We start from the raw sequence: 22,225 nt of genomic DNA, 5'->3' as shown, positions 1-22,225 counted from the left end.
CACAATAATCAACCTCTGTGAATAGAGTTGGTGTAGCTGCTCTGCACTGTGTCAGCACATGGTATTGAAGGAAATAACAGTGGAGGACTTATATCCTTAAACTTTGTTACAGCACTTTCAGAAAGACATCTACTGTGATGAAATGTATTTCTCACTGCTGTGTAATCCATTATTGTAAAATGAAATGCTATTAGAAACAGATAAGACAAAACAGGATTTTGGGAGAAAACTGAGGTGTGTGAGGAAACACTGTTAAATGTTCAAATGTTCCAATTCCAGAACAAGATGTACAGTGTGATTTAAGTGGTGGGTGGGTTCCTTTACATTGCCAATTGTGTCTGTAATAATAGATTGTCATTTTCAGTATCTGCATGGATGTTAAAATTACCAACAATAATTTCTTTTTCCTGAGCTGAGCAATAAATCACATAAAAAGTCAGATGACAACACCTAACACTGCTTTTTTCTCTCCAGAGCATACCCCCAGCTCTCCATGTTACCTTCCACCTGCTCTGACTACAGATCACAATACTGTCTCCAAACATCACAGTCCACAGAGACTCCTGCATGACCTCATCCATCAACCTGTCCATCACTATAACAAGCAAGAAGGGGCTGAGAGCAGATCAGTGATGTAAACACTCGAACCTTCAACCTATCTGTCAACACACCTCACCACTGTCTCATTATTCTCCCATATTTCTCTGCCACTCCTGACATCTTCATGCGCCACACACCCTATCATATGCCTTTTCTAGATCCACAAAGACATAGTGAAGCTCCTCCACACTTTATTTATACGTCTCCATCAACACTCTCAAAGCAAAGATCACATCTGTGTTTCTCTTTCTCAGCATGAAGCCATACTGCTGCTCACTGATCATCGCCTCTCCTTTTTAAATCTAGCTTCAACAACTCTATCACATCTTCATGGTATGGCTCATCAACGTTATCCTTCGGTAGTTACTACAGCTCTGCACATCTTTCTTATTTCGTTTTCTGGTTCTTCCGGCACCGTCACCGGAGAAGGAGACGTTGCAGACCATCTGTCCCTTCTGTAATCATTGGAAATGTGTGAGACTTGCTGTTCATGGGCTTGAATCAAAAACAATCTTGCCTGCTGCCAAGATAAAAGTGTTTTGGATGGTTGAGATCATGGTGGGTACTTATCTTGTTATTCAACATGATCATATTACTTCAGGGTCACAGATAATCTAACTCCAGCAGAAGTCAAGTACCCAGTTCCAGGGGAGTATTAGGAAAAATGGGCTATTCACACTTCTTATATGAATGTCCCCTCACCTTGACTGCAATGTGCAGATGTTTCCATTCATCACAGAGTTTCTCAAACTGAATCCTGTTGGTCTGACTGGAAGAGACCAGAGTCTCAAGTGCCATGACCTGGGCTTCATAGTCTTCTACATCCTTTAGGATGACCTGGAGACACAAAAGCAAGTGTGCACATGAAAAATAAATAAATAAATAAATAAAATTTTGTACACATCTAAACTTCAACTGAAGTGAACTTCAGTTTCACTAAGGGAAGAGGTACAGGCAAGATCAGACATTCACAGTTTGAAACATTCAAGATAACCAAAAGACTAATCACCTTTTCATAAAGCCCTCCAGCAGTACACAACAAAATTTATCAGCCTTTGTAACAACTGGTCACATAAAATAATGCAATTATTGACTATTTAAAGATGCATTATAAGAATCCAGCTGCTCTTATAGTCTCTTGGTTCATCATGTTGAATGCTTAACGTATGGAAACTACAGTGTTGCTTCATTACAGTCCTCGCCCTGAGAGACAAGCACTACATCATTCTCCTTAGTAATACTGGGATTTTGATGAAACAGTGTACAGCTTCACTGAACTGAAATACAGCGTGTCATAATAACAGTACTTCACTAACACACAGGAGTGACAGTAAATAATATTAAGTGTCTTATATATATTGTACAGATCAACTGTTAGAAAGAGATGTTAGGTTTTCATCAAATAATTTGTAGTAATGCAGCTGTCCTCTGAGAAATCCAGCAGTTTCTATCACAACAGTTACATTAACACTATTTCTCCTGCCTTTTATTTATCTGAATTGTTGATGTTTTCAGAGAAAAACACAAACGGAAAACCAGGATTACACTGCTGCATTATTGTGATACGTACATTACTCCTTTATCAGGTCAGCTAGTTTTCGAGCTGATCATTTGCACTGCTCTTGGCAGAATGCTGCTTATAACTGAAATAAACTAGCTGCATTTGTATGTTAATTAGTGCACTATTAGGTAACCCTGCAAATGCAGCATCAGGCTAATATACATTTTCCTGCCAGCTGACCCCAAGTAAAAAAACAACAGCAATACTACTATTACTAATAATAATACTAATAATAATAAAAATAAATATATAAATAAATAAATAAACAATAATTCTAAAGGCTGACAATACAATGACCTGAAACCTAAACTATACAGAAGCTTAAGCACACTTTAATTGATTAAAATACATCAGAATTTTGGTTTACAGCGCTTGTATAAAGCTACGTTCTTCATGGAAGGCAACAATTTAACAAGAAGCACATTTTGTTACAGTTCATAGTTAACATGTGCCTTTAACAGGCCATCAGTAAGTTCTGGCATGAAATGAAAAATGCAGCTATGAGTAACATTTATATTTGGATGATCTTCTCTACTTTGCCAATCATTCATCATCTCCTTATAGAGTCATCTCTTCTCCTTCTATAAACCCTCTGCTAAAGGAAGCATTAAAGCTCCTTTTTCAGTATTTGGAGAATGTCAATAGCCTTTTTCATGGCCACCACACACGCGTTACTTCACCTTCCCGAGAGAAACAGACTATTTGAACAAAACTTCTGATGACGAGAAAGGCATTAAAAGCAGTGGACGACTATTTCATTTGCTTTTGGAATTGAGAGCAATGATAAGAATTTCATTTTCAGAGTGAAATGTTGCTTCAGACGAGTGATTTTTGGAACCTTACGGGACTGAAAAACTTAAATGAGGCAATTGAATGAAATAATATGAACAGACAGCGTTTCCTGACATTGACGGACTAACTCATATTTAAAGGGTTTACACTTTACAGTGTGACTCTTCATGTGAACTGAAATTAAATAAGCAAATACAATACAATACAGTCTAACTTTCAGCATACTTGGACAACTATGTACCAGCAATGATGAGAAAATTTTTGAGGAATGCAAAGAGCGACATGGCTTTGGACCTGGCCTTCAAACCAGCCAGATCTCTGATTGAGCACTGAGAGTGCGACAGGCCAGATGCCAAACAGGATACAGACAATCTATTCCAAGTGCTGTCCATGCCCATACAGGTCACAGCTGTTTTGTCAGCTTAGAAAGATATAGTCATAGAAGACGAGTCAAATTATAGGCAGGTGGATTTATGGTGTGGCTGGTTAATAAATGTCTAACCCAAAGTCTGGCAGGTGAAAAAACTCACCCCAAACTGGTCTGACTGGCTTTTTTTGGCGAGAATGTCAGGCTGTAGACCATCAGCTGTCATCAGTCTGCCTTTGACACTGGACAACTTTGAGCACATCAGCTTGTAGGTGTCAGTGAAGTCCTTGGTTCTTGAAATGAATGCCTGTGAGAAGGAAAATGTCATTAAGTGTGTTCTTATCATTTATCCCAGTCAACTTAAAGTCTAACAGTATTTTGTCAACCAGACGTCTTCATTCTTTGAAGATGAGTTTTCATTTCATTCACCTAACCATAACCTAACTGTAACCCTGACACTAAAACCACATTTTGAGTCTCAAAAATGCCTTCAAAGTCGTGTAAACTACCAAGTTTTGGTCCCCATGAAGATGTTAATACCCGTCTCCACCCACCCACCCACCCACCCCCACACACACACACACACACACACACACACACACACACACACACACACACACACACACACACACACACACACACACACACACACACACTTTATTGAATGAGCCATAGTATGAACACAACATTGAGTACTAAGTCCAAGATTTGACACCACAGCAAGTGCTTTTACAGTGCTTTTAGTATCTACTTTGATAATTACACCAGATCCTGCATGTACTTACTAGAATGCATTCATGCACACTTTAGTAAATGCATCTGATGATTTCAGTTTCTAAACTGTGACAGCTCACATGTGTTGCACAAAATCTAATGAGTGACGTTGTTGTTACACTGCAGTAAATAAGATTGGTATGGGCAAAGCGAGACAGAAGGGCATTCACCAAGACAATCTTGTCTGTTCACTGACACAAACTAATTACAAAACAGTTGCCAGGTTACTTATCGTTCCATAGTCTGATATCAAAAGGCAAACCCGTGATTGTTATGTAGCCTCTGAAAATATTTACTGATTTGATAGTCACATTCTCTTTTAGACTGTCTCTTGGACAACTCCGCCCTCTTTTCTCATCGCTCTCTGTATGCATTTCTTGTCAAACATGACCTGTTAATGATTTCAGGATCAGTTTAAAAGTCCAAAAGGTTTGTCTTGGTCTTTTCTTTAAGCCTGAGGGATACGGTAAAGCTTTGAATAGACTGACACTCAAACCTAAGACAAAACAAAGCTCAGTGGACGACGCCAACACGCGCATACCTGTAGCCTGCTCTTCCTCTGCTGCAGCTGAACATGCAACAGTTCTCTGTTCCTCATGGCAGTGCTCAGTTCGCTCTGCAGTCCATCAGACCTCTCAGGACCAAACACAGAGTCTAGCAGGTCCCCTTTCACTTCCAGTAGACTGAAGCGCTCCTGCAGCTGGACACTTTCCTTCAGGAGACACTAGCGCAGAGAGTAGAAAAGAACATATTCACACGTCTCATTCCTGAACGTTTTAGTCAGCACCCTGGACAGATTGCCAGTCTGTCACAGGGCAATTTAGAATCATCGATTAACCTAACCCAACTAATTGCACATGTTTGGACCATGGGAAGAAGCCGGAGTACCTGGAGAGAACCCACTCAAACTCCATGTGCAAATCTTACATAGAGTTGCATAGATGCACATAGATGGTGGAGTCAAACTGAGGACCTTTATGCTGTGAGGCCACTATGCTGCCCAGCTAGCATTATACAACTTCTCAAAGTCCACATATTTACATGAACATTCAAATGAAACTCTAAAAATTATTTCTATGCAGACTTTCACACAGAACTTTTCACTGAGAATTTTGACTGTCCTACAGTGCAGACTGAGTTACGCAACTCAAAACTTTCCAAAGTGAAGAAAGCTAACCAGTTATGATACAATTATCTTGTGAATACAAACAAGCACATCAGGATAACCAAAGTGCAGCAGACAATAGAATCGTATCTTCCCACCGAGGTCTTTGTAGAATGTAGAACGAACTGGGTTGAAACCTTTCTATGTGAGCGTTCATGTTCTCCCTGTGCCTGCATGCCTTTTCTCCGTTTGTGCTCAGTTTTTCCCTACAGTCTGAAGACATGCATGTCAGTAGGGCTGGGCAATATCATACCGTTCACGGTAATACCGGTGTAATTTTGGGCAACGATAGGAAAATGACATATCGCGATAGAATATGGGTAAAACGCGCATGCGCAGTGCCTTTGTTTACAGACGCACATGCCGGCAACGCAGAATGAGAAGAGTGAAAGTGGATCGTTGAATGAAACAGATGAACCAGAACTGGTTTGTAAAAATGCTGCAACTTCAGTGGTGTGGAACTGGTTTAGCTTTCGTCCGTCAGATACACAACAAAGCACTATTTTTGGTAGAGCATGCTAGCGGGCCGTCGTTATTACACACGGTTAAAATCAATCCTTTGATTTTTCTGAAAGTCGACAGCGCCCCTTATAATCCCGTGTGCCTTATGTATGAACTCTGGTTGTGTTTACTGACCTCGAAACGATTTTATGTGCACGGCGCTCGAAAATCTGTCAAATGTTTTAGTACAACTTTGCTAAGCTACGAAGCCGCACCGCTTGATGGATTGTTGGAGCATTACGGCTATCGTAGGCAGGAGCCTCGCGGAGTGATACATACTGTGCTTCAACATAATATTACCATATTGTGTGTGTATCACCTCTTTTTAAGTTTTGTGGATATTATACATGGTTATGCTGAGGATATGTCGGCCAGTTTCCACTGGAAATGCCTTTTGGTTAAACTGTCAGTAAGGAATTTGCATTTGCACTGTTACATTTTTATATAACTTTAATGCACATAAAAAACAGCTGCTTGTTTAAGTGAAAATACATTGATTTTTTTTTTTGTTTTGCACTAATAAAGTTGTGGAGTTGTAAAGCATTTTGTCTCGTGTCAATTATATCGTCAGTTATATCGTTATCGCAAATTTTCAAATGTATATCGTGATAAATATTTTTGGTCACATCGCCCTGCTCTACATGTCAGGTTAAAGAGCTGATTCTAAATTGGTAGCAGGTGTTGATAGCAAGTTTTGAAAGCCCATCTGACCTCCCAACCTGTATGATTGTGTCTGCTCCGTTTGTGTTAAGCTAGTATCAAAGTTTTTCTTGGTTGCACCAAACAATTCAAATTGCAGGGGTTAACATACACAAATTTACAAAGGTGAGGAATTTTTCTATATGAGCAAAAAGTCCTTCTAAAGATAATGCATTTGTTTTACCTCAATCTTCTGGACTAACATGGCAACATGGGAGAAGTCTGTGACCTCAGCAGAAGTTTCCAACACCTGAGAAACTGTATCTTTCCATTGGTCGTAGACCAGTAGCGGGTCTTGGAGGATGTTTCTCAGTCCCAACTCGGACTCTGAACACAGTCTAGTTGCTCGACATTTCACACTGAAACACAGCACATATGTACAAATGTACAACTACAATTTGAAAAGAAGTTTCCCAGAAGCCCTAAGGTGTTATGATTTATCCTTACAGTAAATAAACAGAGTCAGATTTTGCAGCTAATAAGTTCCACATTCCTGCTGGTAGTTCCATATTTCTCCCTAGATGGAGAGCTACTGCTGGTGACACATCAGTGAAGATACACTACCAGTCACAGACACAGCTTCTAATTTAATAGGAAGACAGGAAATTTCACAAATGAACCCTGACAAGGCACAGTGGTGAAGTAAAAACTATTTCAGGTGACTACATCATGAAGCTCAGTGAGAGAAGGCCGAGGATTTGCAGAGCTGTCAACAAAGAAAAGGGTGGATACTTTAAGGTATCTGAAATATAAGACATATATAAAGTTTTTATCCATTTTTTCTTTGCTACATAACTCCATATATGCTTCATATATATTATATTTGCCTTCAGTATGTATCTACAATGTAGAAAAGTAGTAAAAACATTAAATGAGAAGGTGTGTCCTAATTTTTGACTGGTAGTGTATGTCATGCAAATGTGTTTGAAAAAGGTGCTTCGACTTGTGAAAATTTCGACTTACCAAAGACCCTCTGGAACGAATTAATTTCGTAAGTCAGGGTTCCACTGTATAACTAAACACAGCATTTATAACGTAACACACCCGCATTTATAAAGTGTGTGCATTCTTCAGATTATTATATTATATTTTCAACAGATTTATTATAGCACATACATTTTCACTTTTAACATTCTCATTTAGATAACAACAGTAATCTAAGGAAAGTAAAATGATTAATTAATTTTACTAAATGATTAGTCATCGCCAGTGTGTGAATGTGTGTGTGAATGGGTGAATGACTGAATGTAGTGTGAAGCGCTTTGGGGTCCTTAGGGACTAGAAAAGCGCTATACAAATGCAGGCCATTTACCATTTACCATATCATGGGGCCTTATTTTTAGTTTTGTTTTGGGGTTTCAAAAAACTCCCACACAAACACAAACACAAGCTCCCTAGCACATACCTTTGATGTTCTTTAACAACAGCCAAGACATCATGAGAAAGGTGACGCGAGTCCTCTGAGAACCTGAAGAGCTCCCTGAGCTGAGCCTTGAGCAGTTCCACCTGGGATTCTTCCCCTGCTAAAGTATTCCTCACACCCTGAAACACACAACAGAATATAAACAGTACAAGAGGAGTACAAGTAGCAACTCACACAAAAACTAACAACCCCAACGCTCACTGAGCTATTATATAATCCTGCACTCTAATCAATCCCAGGGTTAATTAAAGGCCATCCACTTCCTAGTTCTAACTCCTAGCTGAAATACAAAATACTAAAAACGTACAACTTACAGACTGAGTACCCTGAATTACTGATACAAGGCAGGATACATTAATGGTTTCATGTTGTTTACACCAAATTCTGACACTATCATCTGAATGTTGTAGCAGATTTAGAGCTTAATGAGACTACCCAATATTTTACTGTCTAATATTGGTGAGCCTGTGTGAACTGTAGCTTCAGCCTCCTGTTCTTAGATGACAGGGGTTGCAGCTGGTGTGGTCTTCGACAGCTGCAGCCTATCTGCATGAAGGTTGGACGTGCTGTTTTCTACTGCCTTCAAGGATTCTAGCGATTCTTGTCTGAAGTCAACAAGACATTTTCACCCAGAGAACAGCCACTTACTGGATATTTTCTCTTTTAAAGACCATTCTCTGAAAACTCTAGAGATAGCTTCGTGTGTTTGCTTGTCGAGCAGTTGCTCTTGACTTTCAAATCTTGTCCCTAGTGTGGTATCACACAGGCAATATGGTTCAATAAACAGCACTATGTAAAGGCTTTGACTCATTCTCATTTCTTTATATCTCTGTGGATACACAAAGGAAACACAGCATTTCCAAGGGTCAAAAATGGAGTGAGAATTATCATCAAGAAATTCAAAGAAAACCACAGAGTGCAGAACAAGCCTGGCAGAGGTAAGATGCAAGAAACAAAAGTAATCAGAGACATGTATACAGACCTTACCTTAACATGAGTAAATGACCTAGCCAAGTTGGGAATTGTAATATCAAAGAAAACAACCCCTAGAGCATTGCACAGGAATGGACTCCAAGGCTGCAAACTAAGAAAAATTCCACTTCTGCAGAAGAGACACTTTCAAAACAGACTGAAGTATGCTTAGAACAACCTGGAGAAAGATTATGCATACTGGAAGCATCCTTTGGTCAGATGAGACTAAACTAGAACTCTCTCTGGACAATGAGGCACTGTTTACGCTTGGATAAAGAAAGAAGAGGAATACAACCCAAACAACACTTTAACACTCCCTCCACAGTGGAAGGAGTGTTATGCTGAGGGGATGCAGCATACATAATACCTCCATAATAAAGTCCAAGGCTCATGCCAGAAGACCATCAACTCTGGAGCAGCGCGAGAGATTTGCTAAAAAAAGAACGGGCTGAGTTTGCTCAGGAAGCATGTGTGACAGTTGCTGAAAAACACACAAAAAAATTACTCCAGGATGTTAATCAAAGCTCTTCTTTGTTGCTGTGTTTGGGATCACAGTCATGCTCAACAATAAAGTCCTGCCAATTAGACACTATTCAGATGCCGTGGTTGATGAAGATCTTGTGGTACTTTTTTGCATTTATAATTTCATCAATTTTACAAAGATGTCCAACTAACATCACAATTGCCAGTCTTGGTAGCCAGGGATCAAGTCCACCACGGTCTCCACTCCTGGCCGCCGTCCAACACACAATGCACCCTATCCCTATGGCGCCTGCAGGTGGTGGGCCAGCAGGAGGATGGGCCCATGTCCCCTTTTCGTGCTCTGCCCGGCCGGGCCTCTTGGACTAAGGGCCGGCTACCAGACGCTCACCCTTGGGTACCATCTCTGGGCCTGGCTCCAGGGCGGGGCCCCGGTAACCCTATCCTGGGCTGGATGAATTGTTCCCTCTATGGTTTTCTCATAAGGGTCTTCTGAATCGCTGTTTGTCTGGTCCCTCACCCAGGACCAATTTGCCATGGGAGACCATACCAGGGGGCAGAAGCCCCTGGACAACATAGCTCCTGGGATCCCTGTGACACACAAACCCCTCCACCACGATAAGGTAGCGATTCGCGGAGGGGCAAATCTGAGGCCGTGGTTCTCAGCCGGAAAAGGGTGGAGTGCCCACTCTGGGTCGGGGGCTAGTTCATGCCCCAAATGGAGGAGTTTAAGTATCTTGGGGTCTGTTACCATGGATTTCCAATGCAGTTTTCATATAATTTGGCATACCTGTGATTTTGTACCAGTCCCCTAACTTAAGTATGGCTCCTTGACTGCCACCCTTCCCCTGAGTCTGGGAATGAACTTGATCCTACTATCTTTTCTCCCGACCTTAAGAAAAAAACCCTCATAAGATTGCTTCAAGGTGAGACGATTATACAGATGAATACCCCAGATCGTCTGGCATTCCAGACACACCTAACAGAAGCCACTCCACAGGTACAGAGCTCGTCTGCAAAAAATAAATCTGGCTACGTCTCTAGGAACGCAGATAGAACTAATAATGTGACTGACACACCTCTCTGAGGAATCCGGTGTCTCAAACAAACATATCAGACAGTGGAGAATACCTCGAAATGGCAAGAAATTAAGTGAAAAGAGAAACTTGTCTATAAAATAAAATTTGCAATGTACTGTTTGGAAACATGTTGTTTGTGTTCAGGACTACCAAAAAAAACAAACAAAACTATCAGACTAACTATCATGACAATTTGGGAGTAAAGGCACATTCAAACAAAGAACCAGTTAAACTCTGGTGTTACTTTCTTTTAACAAAATGTTGACAAATGACAACTTTCAGCAAAGATGTGATAATTAACTAAACTAAAAACTACAACTAGATGTGATTTAGTCTTTGGTTTAGTCTGCTTCTCGGAACAACCAGAAGCATCTGACCAGCTGAAGTTAAAGTTCTGTTCTTAGTTTACTTATTTAAAAGTTCAGAAAGGTGCTAATCCATTTAGTGCCTTAAAAATGCCTATTGCCTTAATTGCCTTTTGCAATAATAAAGCCTGGATAAAACGCAGACATGAATTGTTTTCTTGAGGTTAAGAGGTAAGAGAATGAACAGGTTAACAGAAATACTAACTCCAGTATAAAGCAGAGCTGGAGTGCATCTGAGATTCTTTCTGGAAAAGCAGCTGAACAGTCAAAGGGACTACAACAACAGCAACCTGGAATGTTAAAACACAAGACGCTAGGGAGGGGCTAAGTTACAGCTAGTTGGTAAGCAGTGACTGTCTGTTTCAGAATGATACTGTTCTCTCAGACAGGTACAACAAAATAAAAACAAAAACAGTCTGAAGTGATTCATCAGATATACTTGGATGGCTGTTAAAGTACCCTCTGACCTACTCAAAGTCTGGGATACAAAGCAAAAGCTAACAATGAGGCAGCTAACCATAAACATGGCAATTATAACTCAATATGTATGTAACAAACACATTTTTCATTTTTTATGACCCAATGTGTAGGTTTGTACACTGCTCTGGGCAACATCTGTTACCCTCAATCATACACTGGCCACTTAAACTGGAACCTAAACTGAGCTTTCTTTTTATTGTTTACATCAGGACATCCCAGACAGTATACAAATCGATCATCAGCACATTAAAAGAACCACAGTAACTTGGTTACAGAAACGGCAGGAAAAGGAGAGGTAGGACTTTCCTGTATTTATCTACATCTCCACTACCCTTTACACTATAACACTGCTGATATGGTTAATAACCCTACCGTGTATTTTGTCCACTGGCCAACCATTTGCTCTTCAGTGTGGTCAATGCGATCCCTGCAGTCCTGGGTCTCCTCCAGTTCCTGGTCCAGCCCTTTGAACAGCTCTCTGAGGCGGCCGATATCGTCTCCCAGCCGCTGGCACCGGGTCATGTACTGACTGTGAGTATCCAGGCTGGAGCGGAGGCCTTCATCTGCCTTGCAAAGACCCTCCCTCAGTCGCTGCCAGCCCAGCCTCAGTTCCTCTGCCTCTTCAACCACTTCTTCCACTCCCGCAGGAGAGGTGTTGGGCCTGAGGCTTTCCACCATGCCTTCAATATCCAGCAGGGCCTTCTCCTCACAGGCCACACTGTCATCCAGAGCCTGAAAAAGGTAAGAGACAAAACATTGCATGATGGCTGGTGCAAAGATATACGACAACCTACCAAGGTAACTCAAATTTTCAGACCTCACATTCAAAAATGTGCACCTCTTGACCTTTTTCAGGCCAGAAGCTTTGAATCATTCTGTAAAAGCCTAATTTTACAGAGTGATTGAACCAGCAACCAGCTCTCATCTGGAACAACAATCTAAAATCTAATCTAAGTTACCTCTAATCTAAGGTAAACATAGCAGCAGAATTGCTCTAGACGTGCACAATCAGTTAGGAAATCAGTTCAGTTTCAGGGTCTCACTTTTAATGCTTTGAGCTTTTCCTCAGCTATGTCATTCCTCCCCATCACTTCAGTCAGTTCCTTGGTTTTTGACAGCAGCCAGGACTGGAACCTCTGAACACAACCTTGGTATGTCTGGTGTTCCTCGCAGATCTTCTGAAGCAGTGAAAGACGTTCCTAGCACAGCGGGAGATATATCTCTAGGTAATTTTTAGCATTGCACTGTTCAAAACAAACGAACATCTTAAACCACATTTGGATGTCTGAGTGAGAAACCTGAATATGAATTTGTATTCTTCTGCGAGACCTTCTGCTGAAAAATAAAAGAGAAGAAAAATACTAACAAGCGTTTCCAAGTAAGAGAGGCTTCCAGGGAATATAATCTCATTAGAAAAACAAATAAAATAAAAAACACTTTTATTTAAATCAGACGTTTCCCATTTGTAGTTAAAAATACAGCACTGCAAGCAGACTGATCTGTTCAGCTTATAAAAGCAGTGTGTGGGAAAATGCGACTGACATTTTAAAGAGCTATTTGAAAAGGGAAAGAGGAAGAACACTGTGTGACTCAGGGAACAGCACAACAGCCTGCATGTGTTTGCTCTTACTGACTAATCCAACGTTGTCTTCACTAGTAAGGTAAATTATTCAGTCAGTAAACTTGCAGTCCCTGGATCAGATTACAGGTGCACAGAATAAATATCACCACATACCTTCATTGACATATTCATCCAGACTGCACCCTTCACACAGTCATGTCCCTTGAGAATATTTCAAATGTTTGACCAACTATTTGACCCACCAGTAGTCTGTGTGTAGGTGTTTGAATTTGTGCGTGAAGTGGTTGTCATCATTTCAGCTCAGGACGACTACATCTGTAGGTGTTTCTCAAGCTCCATGCTTCCTGATGCAGAGGAACTGGACTGCACTGGAGGCTTTACTTTTACGTCCACCAATCAACCACAACATTAAAACAATTGTTTAATATAGTGTAGGCATGCTACTAAATCAGCTCTGTCCATCAGTCCACACCCACTCCTCAGTCTGTGCTTTGAAGATTGTGACAATTATTATGACTCTGGGGTGTTGATTCATTTAAACTAACACAATCATCCTCCTGTAACCAAGTTTCTATAAGGCAGAATAAATCGATTTTTTGGTCAATTATTAATTCATGTAGTGACAGACACCTAATGTTTAAAAATCCACATTTCATTTGTTTACTCTTTTGTGCAGTTGTGGATACTACACTGTTCTTTCTGTGTTTTTAAAAAAAAATTTAAATGATTTTTTGCAGATTTTTGCTTTGTTTTTGTTGGTTTGGGAGCTGACGCTCAGTAAGGCTACGACTCTGCTTCCTGGTCCCAACTAACAGTCAAGAAAGGAAATGGTTTTAAAAAAGAAAAGAAAAAATAGACTCAACGACAAACTGCACTGTGACTTCTGAACTTTGCCTACAGAGCGGCCACCTTACACTTTTCATAAGAACCAGGTCAAGTAAGTGCCTCACCTCAGCTCTGTCTCTGACATGATTGTACGCTTCCTGCAGTCTCTCCTGGGCCTGAGGATCCACACTGGGGTCCTGGGTTCTGTTGTGCAGTGCAGCTGCCTCATCCAGCAGCCTCTCCAGTAGCACCGCCTGGCCTTTGATATCACTCACCACCACCCTCTGCTGATCGACCTGCCAAAGCTTCTCTTTCGCTCCCAGCTGCGCTTCTAGCTCGACATCATGGCTTCGTTGCTGCTTTGTCAACCACAGCTCAAACTCTTTGTAGGCCTCCAGGTACTCACTCCAGTGCAGCCACACCCACTCTATGCGACTGTTTTTAAGGTAAAAACAAGAAAGAGACAATTTGTGTCAGGTCCATTGTTTCAGTAAGTCCTATTTAATACGTTTTTAATTAAAAGTGATAGGTCTAACAAAGCACATTTGTTTCTACAACTAGACATAGGCTGCTGTCAAAGTTTGTTGCCTTTAAAAAGACATTTTTAGCTTCCTGAAACTGGATTTTATTTACCTTCTCGCTTATTTGCTACATTTATTTATTTGTTTGCTGGTTATTTCAGGAAACCATCTGAGGGCCATACATGAATTTCGACCAGCACGTGTTATCCTCCCCCTCCATCACATACCCCAACATTGTAAGTCAATAAAGGGTTCCTAATCCAGCCATGAGGGCATTTATGCATATCAAGGGGCTTTTGGCCGCATATGAACAATCACAAACCATGAAGGTCTAACAATTAAACTGAAAATACAGAGGTTTAACACATACATGCTAGACATCTGCATTGTTTTAACACAGCTTCAAGCAGCAGTGTGTGACAAGTGCTGTACATTATGTTCAACTACGACATAACTGCAGAATTCTTTACTTGTTTATGAAAAAACCTTCGAAGGCAAACTCAGGATGCTTGTAAGAATCAGGAGTTGTCTTCATGATGTCAATGTACAGGGTGGGCCATTTCTATGGATACACCGTAATAACATGGGAATGGTTGGTGATATTAAAGTCCTGTTTGTGGCACATTAGTATATGTGAGGGGGCAAACTCCTCAAGATGGGTGGTGGCCATGGTGGCCATTTAGAAGTCGGCCATCTTGGATACAACTTTGGTTTTTTTCCAATAGGAAGAGGACCATGTGACACATCAAACTTATTGGTAATGTCACAAGAAAAACAATGGTGTGCTTGGTTTCAACGTAACTTTATTCTTTCATGAGTTATTTACAAGTTTCTGACCACTGTGTGTTCAATGTGCTGCCCATTGTGTTGGATTGTCAATGCAACCCTCTTCTCCCACTCTTCACACACTGATAGCAACACCGCAGGAGATATGCCAGCACAGGCATCCAGTATCCGTAGTTTCAGGTGCTGCACATCTCGTATCTTCACACCATAGACAATTGCCTTCAGATGACCCCAAAGATAAAAGTCTAAGGGGGTCAGATCGGGAGACCTTGTGGGCCATTCAACTGGCCCACGATGACCAATCCACTTTCCAGGAAACTGTTCATCTAGGAATGCTCGGACCTGGCACCCATAATGTGGTGGTGCACCATCTTGCTGGAAAAACTCAGGGAACGTGCCAGCTTCAGTGCACAAAGAAGGAAACACATCATCATGTAGCAATTTCAAATATCCAGTGGCCTTGAGGTTTCCATTGATGAAGAATGGACCCACTATCGTTGTGCCCCATATACCACACCAAACCATCACTTTTGTTGTTCCAACAGTCTTGGAGGGATCCATCCAATGTGGGTTAGTGTCAGACCAATAGTGGTGGTTTTGTTTGTTAACTTCACCGTTCACATAAAAGTTTGCCTCACCACTGAACAAAATCTTCTGCGTGAACTGAGGGTCCTGTTCCAATTTTTGTTTTGCCCATTCTGCAAATTCTGTGCGCCGATCTGGGTCATCCTCGATAAGATGCTGCAGTAGCTGGAGTTTGTAAGGGTGCCATTTGTGAGTAGCTAATATCCGCTGAAGGGATGTTCGACTAATGCCACTCTCCAGGGACATGCGGCGAGTGCTACGCTGTGAGCTCTTGCTGAATGAAGCTAGGACAGCCACTGATGTGTCCACATTTTGGCAAATCCAACACTGAACCAGTTTCACGAAACTTAGCAATCAGTTTGCTAACTGTAGCATGGGAGATGGGTGGTCTCGTAGGGTGTCTTGCATTGAAATCTGCTGCAATGACCCGGTTACTGTGTTCACCAAATATCAACACAATTTCGATCTGCTCCTCACGTGCCGACTCCTAAATGGCCACCATGGCCACCACCCATCTTGAGGAGTTTGCCCCCTCACATATACTAATGTGCCACAAACAGGACTTTATTATCACCAACCATTCCCATGTTATTACGGTGTATCCATATAAATGGCCCACCCTGAACATAACAAGGGTTTACAGTAAGGTACAAACCACCGGTTACACACAAGCACAGAAAGACCAGATTAGACTTTGCCAGAAAATATCTAAAAGAGATGTCACATAAAAAGAGATGGCGTGTGCAATAGTTAGGGTTTAAAGTTGCTTGTTTACTTTGATTGTTTGTTTGTTTTGTTTTTTTGCACGACACCAGAACAACAGCAGGTGTCCGTAAGTTGCAGTTGCGGTACTATGGCACCTAGCCAGCCCTACAGAAGAGGAGGGGACTTAAAGGGAGTGATTTTTTTTAAGTGACAGGTAATTTGAAATGCAACATTTCTATCAGCTCAAAAATCAGCAAACACAAAAACTGCTTGTGCAGAGTTTGTCTCAGTGTGTTGCAGCTAAAGGTCCAGCTGCTGTATTTGACAGGGAGAGAAAAGAAAGAGATAACTTTCCATCAGAGATGGAGAAAGATAAGAAAGACAGGACAGGAAGGAGAGGTTAGATTTAAAGGTAAGGACTGCTCAGTGGGGTTTGATAAACTGGAAATTTAAAGCTTACATGCAAGTCCTTATGTTTTCAAATCAGAGGTCTGTGCACCTAACATGTTTTTTTATATTATGAAACATGCTGTAAATTGAACGTTAGAGGTAGACTAACTGTGGCATTTAAAGACTGCATGAAAATATTCTTTAGGTTAGTTTGGTGTACTGTGATGCATTTAAATTCAAGAACAGTGTGTGACTGATACACAGTGGGCTGTGGCCATGGTCAGAGTTAGGTTACATCGAGTGTAGCAGAGATTAATGTAAATTTAAGCTGATGATGCTGAGATTCATTTTGACTGAATTCCACGCTTCATACCAACTACATACCATCTAGAAAAATACAGTATACTGTCAATGAAAAGGATGGAAATCAGCGAGGACAACTCATGACATGTCTGCTTACATCTTTCTGAATTTAGTTGTGCAAATCCACAAGGAGCAGTGTGTGACAGCAGTAGCCCAGATCAGCTGATCACAGCCTGTAGACCAAGAAACTCTAACAGAGCTCTCAATAAAAATTATTGTGAGTTGTGATTCTTCCCCACACTATGCTACTACAACTGATTTTAGGGTTCCCTCAGCAGCTGAATCCCACTTCAACTCCTGACTGTGCTCATTTTCCTGTTTAGAGGCAGTCACACTAATGTAGGCATAAGAAAATCAAGTTTAAAAATGTTGCTTCTTCTTCTTCTTTCTGATTCAAGCTGAGTACTGTTAGAATTAAAAATTATATTAAAGTTTGTATTCCCATTTTCTAATATTATTTTATTATTGCATTAATATAGCACACGGCTCAGTTAGCTTTGCACAGAAAGCTGGTAGAAACTTTCTTTAAGTACATTTCAAAGCCTGTACTTCTTTTTTACTTTTACTTGAGTAAATAAGTTTAAGTACTGGTTCAACTGTTAACACTAGTATCTGTAGGGCTGCACGATTTTGCATAAAATGAGAATCACGATTTTCTTTTCCAGTATAAATATTTATTGCACATCAACTTTGTAACAGTCTGAACATAAGAGACTGAACATAAAAACAATAAATAAACATAAAAACAACAAATGTCTCACGTTTTGTTGTTGCCGCAAAATGTTGTACTGCTTGAAATCCCGTCTCCACCGTTGCTCGACGCTGCGTGTATAGAGCAGGTAGTGCAACAATAGAAAAATAGTTGCGGGACAGCACTGTGTAGCGTTTGTCTAGGGTGTTGATCGTTTTCCTAAATCCCTCATTTTGCACAGTGTTGATGGGAGCCATATCTTTGGTCAGGTGATAAGTGATGGCCTCCGTGATTTCTTTGTGCCTGCGGGAGTTCGACGTGTATAGGGAAGCGCTGTATAAGGTTCCCGTTATTGATGTTTGGGTGGTTGACCGGGACGGATTTTCTCCTGTCACTTTCTCGTCATCCCTGACGTGCTCTCCGTTGTTTTCTCCCTGCTAATTTTAGCAGCCAGCTTCTGTATCACGTGGTATAAGGCTCCGCCCTTGTCATTTGTTGAGCAGGAAGAGTGAGCGCTTGTTTTCATGCAGAGTACGTCCCGGATCAAAATGCGGTACAATCGTCGTCGTCTTTTTTCTTTAAATCGTTGTCATTTGGAAATGAGATCGCACATAAGTATGAATTGAGATCGCGATTTTCTAACGATTAATTGTGCAGCTCTAAGTATCTGTACTTCTACTTAAGTAGAAGAGGCGTACTTTCACCTCCTCTACTAATAATAGATTGAATGCCACGTTGAGGCCGTCATTTTTTGTATCTACTCCCACCCAGAATTTTCTGAGAAATGTCAGAATTATGAGATTTTTTCAAGCTACACGAAAACATCACTGTGTGTTGTAACAGGAAGTGATACTCTAACGCAGAGAGAGGCAACACCAAGTAAGAGCCTTTTTCTCTAGTTTAGACCCACTAAGCTGAGCTTATACGGTAAGGCAATTCAAAAACAGAACATGAAGTAAAGGCTGCCCTCAGGCCAAACCAACCAGTAATGCTACACATTACCACACATCCTGCACTCCTGAACAGTGTAGATGACCACCTGTGACAGTGGGTGATGTAGGTGCAGGTCTCTTCCCAGAGGCCTTTCAGGTCTTTGAGCTGAGTATGGGTGTGGTTCCTGAGCTCTTCATTTCCATTCTGCAGAAGCTGCTCAGCAGCCACCAGCACCATGTCCATCTTCACACGGCCTTCTTCCTCTGACTGGCGGATCTTCTGTTGTCGAGAAAGGTGGAATTGAGAGAGAGAGAATGAACTGTGGATAAATCTCATTTTAACAAAATTGCCTGAGCTAAATAAAACATGAAGTGAAGTATGTTCATATGTAATGGAATTTGTTAAGTATAACATGAAAACAAAATAAATTTTAATGTTTAAACTTTTTTTGAATCATGTACAAACCCAAATCAGAAAAAGTTGGGCCAGTATGGAAAACACAAATAAAAAAAGAAAGTAGTGATTTCTAAATTTACTTTGACTTCTATTTCATTGCAGACAATATGAACACAAAATATTTCAGGTTTTGTCTGGACACCTTCATTTCATTTGTAAACATACATAATTTTCTGTAGTTCAGACCTGCAACATATTCCAAAAAGTGTTGGGGCAGGAGCAATTTAGGGCTAGTAATCAGGTAAATTGGTTAAATATGTTACGTTAGACTCTTTTTCTCTAATTGATCTTTCTGAGTTAACTTCAATAATTACTTCCTCCAAACCATCAACGTGTCTTTTAGACCCCATTCCTACAAAACTGCTCAAAGAAGTCCTGCCATTAATTAATTCTTCGATCTTAAATATGATCAACCTATCTCTAATGATTGGCTATGTACCACAGGCCTTCAAGCTGGCTGTAGTTAAACCTTTACTCAAAAAGCATCTCTAGACCCAGCAGTCTTAGCTAATTATAGGCCAATCTCCAACCTTCCTTTATATCAAACATCCTTGAAAGAGTAGTTGTCAAACAGCTAACAGATCATTAAACAAATATGTAAGACTGCGTTCTTCCATTTGTGCAACATCTCTAAAATTAGAAATATCCTGTCTCAGAGTGACGCTTGAAAAAAAACGAAGTTTCATGCATTTATTACTTCCAGGCGGGATGACTGTAATTCCATTAATTATCAGATAGTCCAAAAACTCACTGAAAAGCCTTCAGCTAATCCAAAATGCTGCAGCAACAGTCCTGACAGGGACCAGAAAGAGAGAGCATATTTCTCCTGTTTTGGCTTCCCTTCATTGGCTTCCTGTTAAGTCCAGAGTTGAATTCAAAATCCTGCTCCTCACATACAAGGTCTTAAATAATCAGGCCCCATCTTATCTCAATGACCTTGTAGTACCATATCACCCTATTAGAGCACTTCGCTCTCGCTCTGCAGGCCTACTTGTTGTTCCTAGAGTATTTAAAAGTAGAATGGGAGGCAGAGCCTTCAGTTTTCAGGCCCCTCTTCTGTGGAACCAGCTTCCAGTTTGGATTCAGGAGACAGACACTATCTCTATTTTCAAGATTAGGCTTCAAACTTTCCTTTTTGCTAAAGCATATAGTTAGGGCTGGACCAGGTGACCCTGAATCCTCTCTTAGTTATGCTGCAATAGACGTAGGCTGCCGGGGGATTCCCATGATGGATTGAGTTTTTCCTTTCCAGTCACCTTTCTCACTCACTATGTGTTAACAGACCTCTCTGCATTGAATCATATCTGTTATTAATCTCTGGTTCTCTTCCACAGCATGTCTTTATCCTGTCTTCCTTCTCTCACCCCAACCAATCACAGCAGATGGCCCCGCCCCTCCCTGAGCCTGGTTCTGCTGGAGGTTTCTTCCTGTTAAAAGGGAGTTTTTCCTTTCCACTGTCGCCAAAGTGCTGCTCATAGGGGGTCATATGATTGTTGGGTTTTTCTCTGTATCTATGAAGCGCCTTGAGGCGACTTTTGTTGTGATTTGGCGCTATATAAATAAAATTGAATCGAATTGAATTGAAATAAGGATGTGATGTCAACAGATGATTGTAATTATGATTTGGTACAAAAACAGCATCCAAGAAAGGTCTAGTCCTTTAAGAGCAAAGATGTGCCAAGGACCGCCAGTTTGCCAACAAATAGGTAAAGGAATTATTAAAATGTTTAAAAACAATGTTCCTCAAAGAAAGATTGTGTATAACATTCTTAAAGGATTCAAGGAATCTGAAGGAATTTCAGTGCGTAAATGATAAGGGCGCAAGCCCAATATGAACAACCGTGATCTCTGATCCCTCAGGCGGCACTGCATCAAGAATCGTCATTCATCTATAAACGATATTACCACATGGGCACAGGACTACTTTGGCAAAGCTTTGTCAAGTACCACAATACGTAGCTTTGTCCACAAATGCCAGTTAAAACTGTTCTGTGCCAAAAGGATGGACCATCACACAGTAGAAACGTGTTCAAACGAATTTCTGTATTTCAAGTATTTTTGGGGAGAAATGGACGCCGTGTACTCCAGACCAAAGAAGAAAATGGTAACCTAGAAGGTTACCAGCAACAAGTTGCCCTTAAGACTTGTTTGCAGAAAGAATGGGACAAAATTACACCTGAAAGACTTCATCACTTGGTGTCTGTAGTCCCTAAACGTCTTTTAAGTGTTATGGTAACTGGTAAATGCTTTACTGTTCGAACCTTTTTTGTGTCCCAAGAACCAAAATTTGAATACATGTTAATTTTGAAAACAAACAAACAAACCCCATAAAATTAATGAGTAACACATTAAATAATGCTCTGTTGTATTGTTTTCAGTATAATACACAGCAAAGACAATTTAACAAAGTACTGTTTTCAGTTTGATTTTAATTTAACATACTGTCCCAACTTTCTGTGATTTGGGGTATGTTTTTTTTTTTGTTTTGTTTTTTAGTCACAGAGTGTATGATAAGGTGTGGTTGGACATCCGGTGATTAGATATCGCAGGTATTGAAAGTTATGTGAAAAAGAGATATGGGGTTTTACCTTTTTCTTCTGCAACACGAGCAGTTCAGAGTAGTCCAGCAGAGACGCCATAGGACATTGACAGCTGCCCAAATTGTGAACTTGCAAAACTGTTTTGTATTTTTTGGCTTTTTCTCTGCTCATTTTTGCCGTGTTAGATTATAGATTAGGGAGGATTTAGATAAGTGCATCTTCAGATCTGATTATGCTTATCCTCACCTCCAACCTTTCTCCTCACAAAAATTAGAACAAGGTCGGCATTAGTAGGTTAATTAGACAAGTATTTTGTTTCCGTCTAAATTGTGGCATTCCCTTTTAGCCCTTTGTGAAACAATATTTGGTGACCTGTAATTTTTTATTTACTCATCTGAGAAAACAACACCATCTTTGATTATTTTGAAAGTTCAACTAACCGATGTGTATGTGTACTTTATTAATCCCCGTAGGAAAATTACTCCTCTGCATTTAATCCATTCACTCAGTGAAGCAGTGGGAAGCCAAAAATCCAGTGCCCGGGGAGCAGTGTGTAGGGACGGTACTTTGCTCGGGGGTACGTCAGGGTA

The 22,225-nt window shown here is 40.7% G+C and overlaps 1 protein-coding gene across 2 annotated transcripts in view; it reads right to left on the bottom strand.

Moving 5' to 3' along the window:
• Positions 1 to 22,225, bottom strand: part of syne3 (spectrin repeat containing, nuclear envelope family member 3) — a 53,691-nt gene that overhangs the window by 23,289 nt on the left and 8,177 nt on the right. For both annotated transcript variants that reach the window (XM_026151942.1, XM_026151943.1), the window contains exons 3-11: positions 18,746 to 18,918; positions 13,791 to 14,100; positions 12,302 to 12,457; positions 11,631 to 11,990; positions 7,865 to 8,001; positions 6,644 to 6,818; positions 4,636 to 4,818; positions 3,484 to 3,627; positions 1,303 to 1,437 (exon numbers count right to left, since the gene is read on the bottom strand). In XM_026151942.1, the coding sequence (XP_026007727.1) occupies positions 1,303 to 1,437; positions 3,484 to 3,627; positions 4,636 to 4,818; positions 6,644 to 6,818; positions 7,865 to 8,001; positions 11,631 to 11,990; positions 12,302 to 12,457; positions 13,791 to 14,100; positions 18,746 to 18,918 (1,773 nt within the window). The remainder of the gene's footprint in view (positions 1 to 1,302; positions 1,438 to 3,483; positions 3,628 to 4,635; positions 4,819 to 6,643; positions 6,819 to 7,864; positions 8,002 to 11,630; positions 11,991 to 12,301; positions 12,458 to 13,790; positions 14,101 to 18,745; positions 18,919 to 22,225) is intronic.

This window comes from Astatotilapia calliptera, chromosome 19 (genome assembly GCF_900246225.1).
Source record: "Astatotilapia calliptera chromosome 19, fAstCal1.2, whole genome shotgun sequence".
NCBI classification, from domain to species: domain Eukaryota; kingdom Metazoa; phylum Chordata; class Actinopteri; order Cichliformes; family Cichlidae; genus Astatotilapia; species Astatotilapia calliptera.
This window is presented reverse-complemented; position numbering and strand designations above follow the sequence as displayed.